This window comes from Ixodes scapularis, unplaced genomic scaffold (genome assembly GCF_016920785.2).
Source record: "Ixodes scapularis isolate PalLabHiFi unplaced genomic scaffold, ASM1692078v2 PGA_scaffold1__304_contigs__length_218370807, whole genome shotgun sequence".
Taxonomy (NCBI): domain Eukaryota; kingdom Metazoa; phylum Arthropoda; class Arachnida; order Ixodida; family Ixodidae; genus Ixodes; species Ixodes scapularis.
In genome coordinates, this window is record NW_024609846.1 from 118,433,960 (window position 1) to 118,450,566 (window position 16,607).

General features: G+C 49.6%; 1 protein-coding gene across 1 annotated transcript in view; it reads right to left on the minus strand.

Moving 5' to 3' along the window:
• LOC121835801 (high-affinity choline transporter 1-like) overlaps window positions 1-4,531 on the minus strand; it is a 41,048-nt gene extending 36,517 nt beyond the window's left edge. Inside the window, exon 1 of the mRNA XM_042290304.1 lies at window positions 4,297-4,531. Coding sequence (XP_042146238.1) covers window positions 4,297-4,531 — 235 coding nt within the window. The remainder of the gene's footprint in view (window positions 1-4,296) is intronic.
• Window positions 4,532-16,607: the final 12,076 nt, after the last annotated feature.

The following is a 16,607-nucleotide window of genomic DNA, read 5'->3' on the forward strand; positions in this document are numbered from 1 at the left end:
GTTTCAGCACCAATCGTTATTTGATTCAAAAGTTAGAAGGGATTTTTTTTTTAATTTTCAATGGCAATTTCCGCTAGATTTAGCGGGAAGCTTTTCCGCTAGATTTAGCGGGGAAAATTTTCCGCTAAACTTAGCGGGAAAATTTCTCCGTAATGCACCGCGCGGTTACACCAACGCCGACGCCGACGGCGACGCCGCTCAAGTCGGAAACGGGCGCCGAAGAGCTGCGCTCTAAAATGGGGCCCATTTTTTACCGTTTTCGGTTTCTGGCGCCATAGAGCTCTATGTATTCGAGAGCTCCGTCAGCCGGCATTTTTCCATTGAAAATTTCAGAAAATCGCTTATAACTTTTGAATAAGATAACGGTTGGTACTGGAACTTCGGCATCTTGCTCGAACGGCTGGGGCTACGTTTTGACGGAGTTGGAGCTCCCCGCAATGTCTAGTTTATTTTTGCAGTGCGAAAAGCCGGGTTCGGATTTCTCACAAACACCCGGTATATTGACATTATGGAGCATCAGACATCTCCGGTTTGGGAAAGGGGGGGGGGGGCGATGTGTTTGCAGGGGTTTAATTAAACCTCTTTTCTTTATTATAGACTGGCTCGCACCCTCTACGTCAGGGGATATGACCTCTTACAGCGCCTGCAAATCGGAGCTACGAGCACACGTGGGCACACCGAAGAACGGCAAAACATGAAAAGAGCATGGCATTGTCCATAGCGCTGCCTCATCAACAAAACCAACTGGAGACCTATGTCACTTCACTGCCCATGCTTCCAAGCAACACACGCGAAATCAAAATCGCCGAGTACCGCCTTGTTGCGCATATCGCCCTTCTCGGATCACTGGCCTCCGCGGGTCACTTTACTCCTCTGATCAGCGACACCTTCAGAGACTCATTCTTTGCGTCATTACTATTCATGGGCAGGACCAAGTGCACGGCTCTCGTCACCAATGTGCTTGGACCAACTTTCAAGGAGCTGCTTTTGGACGACGTAAGAGGTGGCAAGTTTTCCCTTGTTCTTGATGATAGTGCGGACAGGCACGTAGCCAGGATTTTGTTTCGGGAAGGGGGGGGGGGGGGGGGGGGGCGCCTATAACAAAATGCTGTATGAGGGGGAGCGGGGAGAGGAGGTCCCAGCAACATCGAAGAATTCGGGGGGGGGGGGGGGAGGGGGGGCCCGGGCCCCATGGGCCGCCCCCCTGGTTATGTGCCTGAGTACGGACGTTTTTTCGACGAAAGAGCTGGCTGTTGTTGTACTACTCTCGCGAGAAGAATGCTTTTTGTACTACTTTCCTGGGGCTAGTCCCAATTCTGGATGCCTCATCTAACGGCCGCCATTTGAACGAATTTCTAGACAGCTGCAAACTTTCCATCGGTGACTGTGTCGGAATCGGTACTGATCGGTACTCTAACCTTGTGTTGGTCAGGTTTGTTTGCCACTTTCTCCATCTTGTTTAAACGAGGCAGTGGACGTACTGCCGACGCAGGTTTATTATCTAGTGCGAGAAACATTTAACTGGTTTCCCATTCTCCAATGTGACAAGAGTTTTATAAGCGGATTTATAGTGCCATTAACTGTGGCTTGTTGCCGAAAAAGATGGTAGGTGTGTGCGCGACTCGATGGCTGAGCACTACCGGTGCTCTTCCTGCGATACTTAACCAGTGGACGGAACTTGAGACCCACTTCGATGTTCCAAGGACAACTGAGCGTTGCTATTTGGCTAAAAAGCTCGTCGAGATGTTCAATGATGGCCGGAACTTTTTGTTTGTCCAGTTCCTAAGCACCATTGTAGACGAATTTGACAAGCTTAACAGAGTGTTCCAGAGCGAAGACCCAGATCCATGGATCTGGGTCTTCGCTCTGGAAGATGTGAGTTCGTTCGTGAAGTGTTTACTTCATCGAGTTATTCTCCCTGCTCACGCCCCTCCTGACTCGGATCGGGAAGGCCATTTTTTACATGTTAGGGCTTGTCACATGGGAAGTCTTTTCCGCGATGATTTGGGAAAGTCGTCGCTCAGCGAGGACGAGAAGGCTGCCATTCTCGAATGGTGCCGTGCCTTTTTGTTTGCATGCATTAAGAGTGTCCTAAAACGTCTGCCTTCAGATTTGAAGTTATTAAGTGAGCTCCGTCTCTTCCACTGTAACCGTATTAGCAAGTTTTCTTTTGATTTTTGTTCAAGGCATTTTCCCAGCCTATGAAGTCGTCCGATGTTTTCGCTATGGAGTCAGAGTATATCGTCCTGTAATGTACGCTCCGTGACTTCCGTGGCGACTCCGTCACGAAATTCTAGAAGAATCTGAAAGAAGCCACAAACAGTGCTGGATCGTGCATGTTTCCATTGCTATCGCAACTGGCTGTATCACTGCTTATGTTGCCACTGTCCAACGCTGCAGTAGAACGCGTGTTCAGCCAAGTCACCCTCACAAAGATGGACTTCCGAAACAGGATGGCGATGGAAACACTGGAGAGTATTTTGTATGTTAAATTCGGACTGTGGGGCAAAGACCAGTGCTGTAAGGACTTTGTTCCCTCAGAGGTTTTTCTGGTACGTTTTAATACCGCAGTAATGTACCCATGCTCTGCCGTTTGTTCTGCGAACTAGTGATGCTAGTTGTTTGAATATTTCTATTTGATATGTAAAAAATGTATTGTATCTTGTGTTCAAAATAAACGTTTCAAATTATCAGTTTCTTTTTAGTTTTTTTTTTTTTTTGGGGGGGGGGGGTTATTTCGGGTTATTTTTCTGGATCGACATTTGCCTATTTTTGGGCTTTATCTCGTAGAAGTTTGGCGGGTTAAAGTTCAAACATTTGGCAACTGGCCCACAAGCAGCTTCTGGATTCGTATCCGTCCGTGCCCCTGACCTCTATGTCTATTTGCTGGATCGCGTTTGACCAGCTCCGCCTATGAACGGGAATGCGGCCACGGTCGGCCATCTTTTTGGTAGAGTTAGATCATCTCTAGCCATCATAGTAATATGGCGGACAGCGCTATGGCGGCAGGCTGCCATAGAAATAGCCGTGGGTCTAGTGCACTGTACCGCGGGTGCTATTTCGTGCTTGATTGAAATTGTTCAACAAAACAAATTCTTGAAACCCGGCGTGAGCGGTAGCTTCATCTTTGAGGACCCGGCGAAAGTTCAACGAAAGCGCAGCACCGGGGGAAAGCAGCGCAGCTTGCATCGAAAGCAGACGCCAGTACGGCGCTGTACGCTTTCGATGCTTCTTTCGATGCGACTTTTGATGCGTGCTGTGCTGCTTTTTCCCGGTACTGCGATTTCGTGAAACTTTCACCGGGTCCTCAAAGATCGGGCTACCGTTCACGCCGGGTTTCAACAGTATGTTTCGTCGAACAATTTCAATCACGAACGAAATATCACCCACGGCTATTTTTATGGCAGCCTGCCACGACAACTGCCACAACGCTGTCTGCCTTGGATGGATGATAGTGGCTGCACCAGCTGTACATGGACTAGAGGTAATATAACTCTACCAAAAAGGTCGCCACGAGTGGCAGCATTCGCGGCGCGGGCAAACGCGATCCAGCAATTAGTCAAAAATCAGTAGTGAGCTCGCACAGTTTTTCTTTTTTTTTTTTTTTTGTAATGTGCATTCCATACCGTCTAGAGTTCCGGTCCTAGCTTCCTAATAAGGATAGCTCGTCCTGAACATTTGCTCTAAATAGCGCACTCAAACATGGCCTGCGTAGAACATAACCTATTTGCAACTAGTTTTTTTTTTTTTTTGCACCAAATTTAGTAGTGCCATCTATTGAGTTACCCCGGCATACTTCCGGTTCACGTATATCTCCTAAATTTTTACTCATAATTCTTTTATCATAAGATCGGATTAAGTCTGACACTGCTATAAGTGCCCTTTTCCAGAAGATAGCGCGTGTATTTGATATCGCAAATACTGCGAAACCCGCCGTCAAGTTCAGCAGCGGAAGTGGTTGGGGTCTTTTTGCACAGTGGTGCCGCCGTGTTTCAACTCACGCGAGAAAAAGCGAATAGGGGCCGCTTTTATTCCCATCAAAATGGCTGTCATCGTGATAATCGTCGTAGAACAGGAGTACGAGGTTCGGTTCCCGACGCGTCCGTAATTCTAGTTTTGTAGAACACGAGCAATTCGAGAGCATTGCGTCATGCTTCCACGTCAGAAAGGTGTAAGCAAGCATCTTTATCCTGAAACCGATCATCCAGGAGCTAGGAAGCGCGATTCTAACACTGCCACAATCGCTGCAAGTTGTGAGTTGAATGGAACATTGCATGCAGCAGGGATCCGTGTTACCTGTCATGGAGGCAAATCCGATAGTAAGCGGCAAGCACCTGTTGGCAACGAAGAAACGCAGAAGGAAATTGTCCACGCTATTTTCTTCCTTTCTGGACTTCTTGTCGCGATGAACTCCTCTAGCTTGGGCCAGGATCTTGTCGGCGTGCACCTTGCGACCTGCCCAGACGCCCACGAACAGGATGGCGATGTAGTAGAAGATGATGCACACCGCTGCGAGCGTGTTTATGGCCATGGCCGGGGCCCGATCTGTCCACGTCGGCACCAGTCGGGACTCGTTCAGGAATATTAACACGCGCTGTGTGCACGGGCTCTGATCCACGCGCGCCTTGCAAAACATCGTTCCAATAAAAAAAAAAAAAGAAAGAAGAAAAAAAAAATACGTGCGTGGTTGCCACGTAAAAAATAAAACAAAATCCTTAAGTTTTTGTTTTCAGTTTTATGGTTACAGTTTTAGTTATAGCTATCTGCCCCTAGATTCGGACGGCTCATCAGGTGTAAAGCAGAACTACGCTTTGTTTTACACTTATACTTTAAATAAAACGAGGGCTACGACCGCCAGGCCAAATTAATGGGAGGCGCCGATGCAGCCCTCGCGCATTGGAACTGCTAAGAACCCTTGCTCTCTACCCTTGAAAAATTTGAGTGCGTGTGTATCTACCACGACCAACTCTATACTTACGACCACGACATCTGAACACTCGTATGGAAGATCCTGCTTCCGGTTTGTTTGTTTGTTTGTTTGTTTATTATGAGGTGTCGGGAAAGGGGGAAACCAGGAGATGTGTGGGCCTGAATTAATGGGCAAGTCGCTACCTGGTTGTTGGGGAAAAAGGATGGAAAGAGGGAAGATGAAATTATATACAAAAAGAGGAGTTAAAATGTCAATTTTTAACAACTAATCTAGTTATAAATATCCGCCCAGTTAGTTAGTTATCAACATAGTTCAAAGCCTTTGGTTAGGGAGCGAAGTGGAAGCAAATCACAGTCTATCCGCCAGCCCAGTGTCACGAAGAAAGCGCAGAAGAGTGCGGAAGGCTTTCTCCGCTGTTCCTCTGGTTCCTCTGGGGTTAAAAAGTTCTGTAATAGTTCCATATGGCAGTCCAGGTAGTGTGTGGTGATGGAAAAGAGTTCTTCTGGCCTCTTGATGTCTGGAACAAACCAGAAGGGCATGTTCTGTGTCCTCTGGGTCGGGCAGGTGGGGCAGTTAGGATCCGCTTTGCGACGCATCATGTGGAGCCGGATGGCAGCGTATGGGCAACCAGCCCGAAGCCTGTGGAGAAGGCTTGTCTCCGCCTTAGGGAGCTTGGGGGAACCACGGGGGGTGGCCTCCCCGGTGCGAACCCAGGATGTGGATGCCGTTCTGCGAGGATCTCATGCATGAATCGATGAGCCTCTTTGAAGCGATCCAGTAAGAAGGTTGGGACTGGATCGTCATGTGCCTTTGCAGCCAGCTGGTCAGCCCGTTCGTTGCCAGGAATCCCGACATGAGACGGGATCAATTGCAAAGCAAGGCACCATCCCATGTCTTCAACTGTCGCTGCCTCAGATGCGACTCTCGCCAGCAGTGGGGTTCCATTATGAAGTCCCTAAAGCTGCTGAAGAGCACCTCTTGAGTTTGTGAGTACGACAGTTTTTGTTGGTGACGAGGTGTTTCCAATAGACTCAAGAGCAGCCCAGATGGCAACGAGTTCTGCCGTGGTTGACGGCGATACAAAATTTAGCCTGCCCGATATATCATAGCCCATTTCTGGAATGGTAATCCATACCATGGCAGTCCGCTTAGAAGGTTAATTGAGGACTCTGAATGAACATGAACCCAACCTTTGTAGACTTCGTCTATGCGCTCAAGAGCGACTGGGCGAGCGACAAACGCTGGGACATTCGCCTTGCGCTGTGGGATTGGGAGCGTCCCATGTATCTCCAGGGGAGGGCGCGTGGAATGTGGTGGTTGAGGAAGGATAAATTCGCTAGGAGCTCCAACCTCGAAGTCGAATCGTCTTGCTTGGCGCCCTAGGTGAGAGTTCGGCCGGGCAAAGAGATGTTTACGGATTGTGTTCCCAGTGAAGAGACTGCTCATACGAGCGATAAAGCCCCTCTATCCTGGGAAAAGTGGCGCCATTCATTGTTGTAGAAATGCTCGAGGTCCGTGCCGCGCGCCACTTCTGGAAAATTCATGGCGTCTGAAATCTAGCTCAGTGCTGCGCTCTACAACCATGATCTTCCCAAGGGCTGCACGTTGCATGTGCCCCGTGCATCACCGAACCTTGCCAAACCTTGCGCTACTTTACGAGCGATGTTGCCCAGCGCCCTCTCTTCAAGTCTGAAACACAGCAGCCACCCTTCCGCTGCAACAATTGTCGCCACGTTCTCTGCTGAAGGAAGGAGTCGCAAGCAGCTTCGTAGTGCCTTTTTCCGGCAAAGGGCAGAATTTTAGCGCTGCCTATACTCTGTTTCACCTTGTGTTGTACCGCAGGAAAGGCTATAAGCGCGAGCTCCTTGCTCTAGGGCACATCTCGGCGGCACAAGCTCCCGTGCACCAAGGGCAGCTGCCAACGCTATGAGCTCGCGCTTTTACCCTTCGCTGCAATACAGCATAAGGTGTAACGGAGTGTAGTGAGAGGCGTTTTCACTAGGCGCAACAAAACTCGGTCCTCCTACCTCCTCAACTTCTATTATCCGTGGGTGCGTGCCAGCTGATCGCGCTTTCTGCTTCCAAGCGCGTTCACACTGTAAAATGTTTTTCTCTATGCAAAGGACAGTGAAGGAGTCCAATTCGTTAATTACTTCGCTTCTTTTTTTTTTTTTTTGTTTAGTTTGCGCAGCCAACAGCAGATGGTATTGGCTGCGCCCGCGCGCCGCCAACACCATGGAGGCTACCACAACCTGGTGCAGCGCGAAAAAATACGAGAAAAAATAAAATACCGAGTTCCAGGCCCCGCCACGAGGCGTCGCTGAAACTCGGCCCTCCGAAGGTGCGTGCTGCAGTGTTTCCAGATGGAGTGGTCGTAAGTATTCGCGACTCCAGCGAAATCGACGCCGCGTAGCGGCAGCGCCGGGAAGCTCAGGAAAGGAGGTCGTTTCGACTCCGTCGTCTGCTATCGCTGCTTGGTTCTCGTAGGCAGCATAGAAACAAACATCGTTTCCAGTAATTTTTCTCATAATTGCGCCGTGTCATTCCTAAGCAGTGACTAGAAGAAGGTTTTTACCTTCGAAAAATCGCTTTGCTTTCAAATGTAACACTGATTTTATGCTGCAGTGCAGGAATTTGTGGTGGTCCGCGGGCTGAACGACGAAAAAGACCTCCTTTCGTCCGCCATTTCGCCTGAGCAGCGCGCCCTCTCTAGTTCGCTGGAGTCGCGAATAGAATTGGTCGTGGGCCAGAGTGCCACGTAGAACACGCTTTTATCTCGTCGTTGTCTACCAGCTGGCAGCTGGGGCGCTAGCCGGTGGCTGACGGAATGTTTCACACCACATCTCCCCATTTTAAAGACTGCAGTGTACCGCTGAGGCAGTTGTAAGCAGCAGCCACTCTTGCTCTGGGCATGCGGGGTCCCTTGGCATCCTTGTGATGACAAGTCAATCGCCGGGATTTTATCGGCGTATGGAAGGAGATTAGTTCTGTTCCTCCAATCGGTGCCTTTATAGGTATAAGGCCTTCATAAGGCCTTCATAAGGCCTTCATAAGGCCTTCATAGGTATTCCTGGATCGCTAGGTTGGACATTTGAGAAAAGGTACATGGAAGTGACGTAATGCAAAGGAGGAGCGTATCCTAGCAACACTCACGTGGCGGCTCTGCCCACTTTGACGCCGCTACGTCATCGCAAACTTGACACCCGTCACCCGTTTCAGCGACGTCCGGAGCCAACCACCGACGAGCAGAAGTAGCTACGCATTCCCTGAGGCGTCCCTACGCGCGGGATACGGGGTAGGATTTACTACGACGCGGGGAGCAGTTCCTGCGTTTAGCGAAGGAACGGCAACCAATCCTGTGCGTCGCTGGCCGTCACATCTGTTCTAGTACAGGTAAAAGTATTGAAAAACAATCCAAACCTTTTGGGCGTTGTTAAAACAAACCGCTTTTTTGTACCCTTTTGCAATACATTTAAGAATTAATTGGAGAGAAAGTTGTTCCAATATTATGCGGGATGTGCGCTACGCGCCTTCTTCAAACCAAAATGTCGAACCACGAGGAGCCGGGTGTGCCGGGGGCAGCGGAGGGGTCGGCGGAACCAACGGGGAGCGCGCGAGTGACGGCTGCTTTAATCAGAAACAATTTTTTTATCTTTCGAGAACTTGCTATTGCTGTGCTCAAATAAGAATGTTTGGCGCAACATCTGTGACAATTCTTTCAGAGTGGTCCAGTGTTTATATGGCGGTATGCTAGTCAGGGAATATATATATATTTTTTTTTCCTTTCGAAATTTAACTATTGTGCTCAAATAAGACCAGAGTGTTCAACAAGATATCTGTGATATATACTTAAGATTGCCCAATTGCTTACATGGTTCCAGTCGATGCTCAGTTTTACTTCCAAGAATGAAATATTACATTCCATGTTATCACACTTTTATTCATGAAGTCACAGGTTTTTCTTTAAGAAATAAAGCAATTTTCAAAACAAACTACATGTGCACTGTCTTGAGATAACACAATCACCTAACTTTGATGAAGTACCATAAAAGAGATAATAAAATGGAGCAGAAGGCAAGACGCTTTGAAGCATTTGTAAAATGAAACAATGTCCTGGGGTGCTATTCTGGTCACAAACGGTCACGTTCGTGTTTCTCGAAAACTCCTCCCCCCTACGAACCGCGCGCTCCTATTGGCCACAGCCCGCGTGATAATTCCACGCGGTTCCCATGGGAACGTTCGCGAAACACGAAAGCAACCGTTTGCCGTAAATGTCTCTCTTCGAGTTCGGACCGTGACGACAAAGTGACGTATGACCACGTCCGACCCACGTAGCACATAGCGGAAGTCGCGTCACTAGATTAACTGCGGTATTACTCGACACACCCTACTCTCTGTTTCACTATGAGTGCGAGCTAGTGCGGGTGTAGGAGCTACAAGAACGTGCTCCGGGCTTTCAACGTCCCTGTCGAGCAGGCGCGCTTGCGCAGTGCAAGCCAACGTTCGTGCAAGATCGTTCGGGGTGATGCGCTCGTGCTTTTAACCTCTCTTTCTATTGCACGAAGCGGAACAAGGTTTGGGCAGGATTCTAGAGCGTAGAAAATGGCAGCGATGCTTGTTGCTCAACGATGGCTACGCGTACAATGACGGGTTTTCCGCGAGCACCCGGTTGCCTTCGCGATGCACGACGACTGTTTCTGACGACAATACCGCTTGTCGAAAAGCACCGTGTGATCGCAGTGTGACAACGAGAGACGGCGACGATGAGAGATGATGACGGTCGAGCAGGATCGCTAGGTTGGACATTTGAGAAAAGGTACATGGAAGTGACGTAATGCAAAGGAGGAGCGTATCCTAGCAACACTCACGTGGCGGCTCTGCCCACTTTGACGCCGCTACGTCATCGCAAACTTGACACCCGTCACCCGTTTCAGCGACGTCCGGAGCCAACCACCGACGAGCGGAAGTAGCTACGCATTCCCTGAGGCGTCCCTACGCGCGGGATACGGGGTAGGATTTACTACGACGCGGGGAGCAGTTCCTGCGTTTAGCGAAGGAACGGCAACCAATCCTGTGCGTCGCTGGCCGTCGCATCTGCTCTAGTACAGGTTAAAGTATTGAAAAACAATCAAAACCTTTTGGGCGTTGTTAAAACAAACCGGTTTTTTGTACCCTTTTGCAATACATTTAAGAATTAATTGGAGAGAAAGTTGTTCCAATATTATGCGGGATGTGCGCTACGTGCCTTCTTCAAACCAAAATGTCGAACCACGAGGAGCCGGGTGTGCCGTGGGCAGCGGAGGGGTTGGCGGAACCAACGGGGAGCGCGCGAGTGACGGCTGCTTTAGTCAGAAACAATTTTTTTATCTTTCGAGAACTTGCTATTTCAGTGCTCAAATAAGAATATTTGGCGCAACGTCTGTGAAAATTCTTTCAAAGTGGTCCAGTGTTTATACGGTGGTATGCTAGTCAGAGAATATATATATATTTGTTTTCCTTTCGAAATTTAACTATTGAGCTCAAATAAGACCAGAGTGTTCAACAAGATATCTGTGATATATACTTAAGATTGCCCAATAGCTTACATGGTTCCAGTCGATGCTCAGTTTTACTTCCAAGAATGAAATATTACATTCCATGTTATCACACTTTTATTCATGAAGTCACAGGTTTTTCTTTAAGAAATAAAGCAATTTTCAAAACAAACTACATGTGCACTGTCTTGAGATAACACAATCACCTAACTTTGATGAAGTACCATAAGAGAGATAACAAAATGGAGCAGAAGGCAAGACGCTTTGAAGCATTTGTAAAATGAAACAATGTCCATGACAACAATATCCCTGGTTCAATCAGCAACTAAGAAAGCAATCTCTGCAAAAGCAAGCATTTCTTTCTAGAGGTAGTCTAAATTACTTCTGAGTTCTTTGCAGGGGCAATCCAGATGACCTGTTGGTCTGGCAACTAAACATCCGAACCTTTTCTGTCACTGTCGACTGCGTCTCGTGCCTTCTGCTCATAAAAATAAAAAAAAGGCTGTATCGATTTCACCGCGATGCACTCGACACGTATCCGGAGGCAGCACGCTGGCTGTGCGACGAACTTCACAAGGTGTAGGAGCTGAAGAGAGTATGTAGCTTGTGGACGGCCATGACTGTGGAGCAGGAAGCGAAGTGTGCACTTTACGGCTTCCACGGGGAGGGCTTCACTGAGGGCAAGGATGTGACGGGGTCCTTGGTGGTCAGGACCTCAGTCGTGGTGGCGAGAGGTTCCCTGTCGCTGGCGGCGTCCGTGCTGGGCACCACCGCAGCGAGGGCGCTGAGGGGCTTCCCGACGGTTTCCCTGGTGGTCGGGATTACCGTCGTGGCGGCGGACCCCTTGCGTGTGGCGCTCCGCACGGGCACGTCTGCGGCGGGTTCCGAACCGGGCGACAAGGCGCTGCCTCAGAGCCTTCCCCCTGTCCGAGAGGCCGACCGGAAGGCCGACCGGAGGGCCGGCAGGAGCCAGCCTCTCGGGAGCCGACGCTGACCTCTCCGAGCTCGGCTCAGAACCGTCCGAGCTCGGCTCAGACTCCAATTCTGACTCTTCAGGGTCGGAGTCCGACTCCGGTTCTGGCTCGCTCGATGCAAGGCAGATGTTGTGGAGCACTGCACATGCCGAAATAATGGCGGTGGCTGTTGAAGGGTGGTAATACAGAGCCCGGTGCCTTTGCAGACATCGGAATCTGTTTTTCAACAGCCCGATGCAGCGCTCCACAACAGACCTGATCGAGGAATGCGCCTTATTACACCGGCCGCAAGCGGTGGAGGTCGCGTGGTTCCCGGGGACAGGGGTGATGAGCCAAGGCTCCAAGGGGTAGCCGCTGTCACCTGCACATGTAGAGGATGGAACATATTACATTCTTTACTTTTTAAAATAAAAGGCAAGAAAACAGCTGTGTGCAACTATGTCAATTATAACGTAACTTAAGTGTGACTTAAAAGTGTGTTAATATTTCTGCACTACAGTATCAGTTTGCATTATGATTAATTAGCACCAGCTTGCCTGCAAACTCCCTGTTATTTCATGTAACTATGTGTTTTCTTGGTGGGTTGTATGGGATGTGTGCACGATTCCTTAGGGGTGCTGTGTTGTATGCATGTGCATTATTAGGCCCTTGCATCCGACAGATAAAAGCTCTGTTGCTTTTGGGAGTGTGGCCGTGACCTTAGGCACGGGCAGAGCAGAACACGCTGGCCTTGTCTTTGGCAAGCAAGGGGATAAGGCGCCAGTTCGACGAACCTCTTTCCTAATCCTCGGTGGAGTTGGAGATGGGGAAAAGAGAGGGGGTGGTTAGATTGGAAAGGAGTCAGGTCCTGTTGGGACATGGAGGGTCTAATAGGAGGAGCTATATAGGCAGACCGAAGAAGAAGGGTCAGGGAAAAAAATCCAGTGTGTGGGACAGAGACGACCCGAGGACAGATTTGGCGAGCCCCAAGTGGCCAAGGAGGAATTGATCCCATTCCGTACAAACTGACGACCGTCAAAGCGACCAGGCGAGCCCCCAGGTATCAGTGAAAGAGCTCCAACTTCATGCAAAAACCAACCAGCAAGAGGGTACAGACAGACAGTAACAGTGAGTGGGCCGAACCGGACAGCGACTCGCACTGCGGTCGCATGCCTTGCATAGTCTATCACTGTCGTGAGATTGGTGTAATGTGGCTTTCGTAGCCTGCAGAGTGTGAGAGTAATGTGGACATAAACAGAAATTAATGGCCAAACTTTGGGTGTTGTCTCACTTCAAGGAGTTCCAGCAACTGTGTCTGTGTGCCTCACAACAAGCACAGTACGTGTGGTACAGTGGCTTTCAAGCAGTGGGAGCCACCGTGTGCGTAAGGAATGAATTTAGTATGCTCACCAAGCAGGAACCGGCCGTCGCGTGGCACCTGCCCTTGCTCGAGTTGGTTTCGGAGCCAGGAAAATTGCCACACGAAGGAGTCGTGCACCGACCCGGGATACCGTGGGTCGATGCACATTATCCGGCAGTCGGCGTCACACACCTGAAAGTGAAAGAGATATTGACATGTAATTACCTGAATCCACAAGTAGTAGATTGTACTTATGGTTCACAAAGCAGTCGCAATTCCAGAACCTTTTAAGTTATTTTGTCTGACACATGCATGTCAACACACCTTCCTGGATGCAAGGTACAACTAACTACCTTGAAACAAAAATAATGTGTTTTTTTTTTTTACGGAAGCTTGCACGTTTTAACAAACAAGTATTATTTTTGGGAGAAGAGTCTCACGGCTCACATGCTACGTAGAGCACACGCTCGCGCAGTCGTGAGACCCCACAGCCCGCAGTCATAAAACGGCATACTTAAACCGTATCGGAAATACGTTTTTTTTTTGTACAGATTTGGGGCGCGTTTTGACAACGTAACATGAGTTTACTTACCACCACTACGTTGAGGGCGCAGAAGTACTTGCGGCACCAGTACGCCGCCTTCGGGACGGTGGGGTCGTTCTTGGACGGGCCTACGATGGAGACCATGGTCCCGTCCACGCAACCGATTACGCCGGGTATCCTGCCGAGGAGCCTGAAGCCCTTCTCCGCGTCGAACCTCTCGCTCGGCGTCTCGGGGAAGTGGATCCAGCCACGCTGGACCCCGAGACGACGCACGATAGCGACGGACACGGCGCGGACCGCAACGCTGACTGTCTTTTGGTCCCGCGCTACGTGTTCGTCGCTCGCCACCATGCCTTGGAAGCTCCCCGTGCCGTAGAAGCGCAGTGCACACAACACTTGAAGCTCCACAGTCATGACCGTCCACGAGGTACGCACTCTCCCCACCTCCGGTTCCTCGCGAAGTTCGTCGCACAACCACCGCACCACGATCTTGGGCAGGCGGTATTGCTTCCAAAAGATCTCCTCCGGGAGCTCGAATGCATCGCGGTGTTCCCGATACAGCCTTTCTGGCGAAAAAATAAGCTCTATTAAAGAAAAAGACGAATTGACGAGACGGCGACGCCTCGCCGCCGAACACATGCTGCCAATGACACCTAGTTCCGAGCAAGTACCTTTTGAAACGTACTCGGTACAAAACGAAACGTCATTTTGTTGTCACGTCCGGTAGCCGACTCCGCCCACATTTTTCTAGGGAAATTACGTCACTTTTGTTTCCAACCAATCAGACGTGATGACGTCACTTCCGTGTACTAAAAAAAGGTACATGTACAATGTCGAACCTAGCTATCCAGGATTGCTAGGTTGGACATTTGAGAAAAGGTACATGGAAGTGACGTAATGCAAAGGAGGAGCGTTTCCTAGCAACACACACGTGGCGGCTCTGCCCAGTTTGACGCCGCTACGTCATCGCAAACTTGACACCCGTCACCCGTTTTAGCGACGTCCGGAGCCAACCACCGACGAGCGGAAGTAGCTACGCATTCCCGAGGCGTCCCTACGCGCGGGATACGGGGTAGGATTTACTACGACGCGGGGAGCAGTTCCTGCGTTTAGCGAAGGAACGGCAACCAATCCTGTGCGTCGCTGGCCGTCGCATCTGTTCTAGTACAGGTAAAAGTATTGAAAAACAATCAAAACCTTTTGGGCGTTGTTAAAACAAAGCGCTTTTTTGTACCCTTTTGCAATACATTTAAGAATTAATTGGAGAGAAAGTTGTTCCAATATTATGCGGGATGTGCGCTACGCGCCTTCTTCAAACCAAAATGTCGAACCACGAGGAGCCGGGTGTGCCGGGGGCAGCGGAGGGGTCGGCGGAACCAACGGGGAGCGCGCGAGTGACGGCTGCTTTAGTCAGAAACAATTTTTTTATCTTTCGAGAACTTGCTATTGCTCTGCTCAAATAAGAATGTTTGGCGCAACATCTGTGATAATTCTTTCAAAGTGGTCCAGTGTTTATATGGTGGTATGCTAGTCAGAGAATATATATATATTTTTTTCCTTTCGAAATTTAACTATTGTGCTCAAATAAGACCAGAGTGTTTAACAAGATATCTGTGATATATACTTAAGATTGCCCAATTGCTTACATGGTTCCAGCCGATGCTCAGTTTTACTTCCAAGAATGAAATATTACATTCCATGTTATCGCACTTTTATTCATGAAGTCACAGGTTTTTCTTAAAGAAATAAAGCAATTTTCAAAACAAACTACATGTGCACTGTCTTGAGATAACACAATCACCTAACTTTGATGAAGTACCATAAAAGAGATAATAAAATGGAGCAGAAGGCAAGACGCTTTGAAGCATTTGTAAAATGAAACAATGTCCATGACAACAATACCCCTGGTTCAATCAGCAACTAAGAAAGCAATCTCTGCAAAAGCAAGCATTTCTTTCTAGAGGTAGTCTAAATTACTTCTGAGTTCTTTGCAGGGGCAATCGAGATGACCTGTTGGCCTGGCAACTAAACCTCCGAACCTTTTATGTCACTGTCGACTGCGTCTCGTGCCTTCTGCTCATAAAAATAAAAAAGGCTGTATCGATTTCACCGCGATGCACTCGACACGTATCCGGAGGCAGCACGCTGGCCGTGCGACGAACTTCACAAGGTGTAGGAGCTGAAGAGAGTATGTAGCTTGTGGACGGCCATGACTGTGGAGCAGGAAGCGAAGTGTGCACTTTACGGCTTCCACGGGGAGGGCTTCACTGAGGGCAAAGGTGTGACGGGGTCCTTGGTGGTCAGGACCTCAGTCGTGGTGGCGAGAGGTTCCCTGTCGCTGGCGGCGTCCGTGCTGGGCACCACCGCAGCGAGGGCGCTGAGGGGCTTCCCGACGGTGTCCCTGGTGGTCGGGACTACCGTCGTGGCGGCGGACCCCTTGCGTGTGGCGCTCCGCACGGGCACGTCTGCGGCGGGTTCCGAACCGGGCGACAAGGCGCTGCCTCAGAGCCTTCCCCCTGTCCGAGAGGCCGACCGGAAGGCCGACCGGAGGGCCGGCAGGAGCCAGCCTCTCGGGAGCCGACGGTGACCTCTCCGAGCTCGGCTCAGAACCGTCCGAGCTCGGCTCAGACTCCAACTCTGACTCTTCAGGGTCGGAGTCTGACTCCGGTTCTGGCTCGCTAGATGCAAGGCAGATGTTGTGGAGCACTGCACATGCCGAAATAATGGCGGTGGCTGTTGAAGGGTGGTAATACAGAGCCCGGTGCCTTTGCAGACACCGGAATCTGTTTTTGAACAGCCCGATGCAGCGCTCCACAACAGACCTGATCGAGGAATGCGCCTTATTAAACCGGCCGCAAGCGGTGGAGGTCGCGTGGTTCCCGGGAACAGGGGTGATGAGCCAAGGCTCCAAGGGGTAGCCGCTGTCACTTGCACATGGAGAGGATGGAACATATTACATTCTTTACTTTTTAAAATAAAAGGCAAGAAAACAGCTGTGTGCAACTATGTCAATTATAATGTAACTTAAGTGTGACTTAAAAGTGTGTTAATGTTTCTGCACTACAGTATCAGTTTACATTATGATTAATTAGCACCAGCTTGCCTGCAAACTCCCTGTTATTTCATGTAACTATGTGTTCTTCTGGTGGGTTGTATGGGATGTGTGCACGATTCCTTAGGGGTGCTGTGTTGTATGCAAGTGCATTATTAGGCCCCTGCATCCGACAGATAAAAGCTCTCTTGCTTTTGGGAGTGTGGCCGTGACCTTAGGCACGGGCAGAGCAGA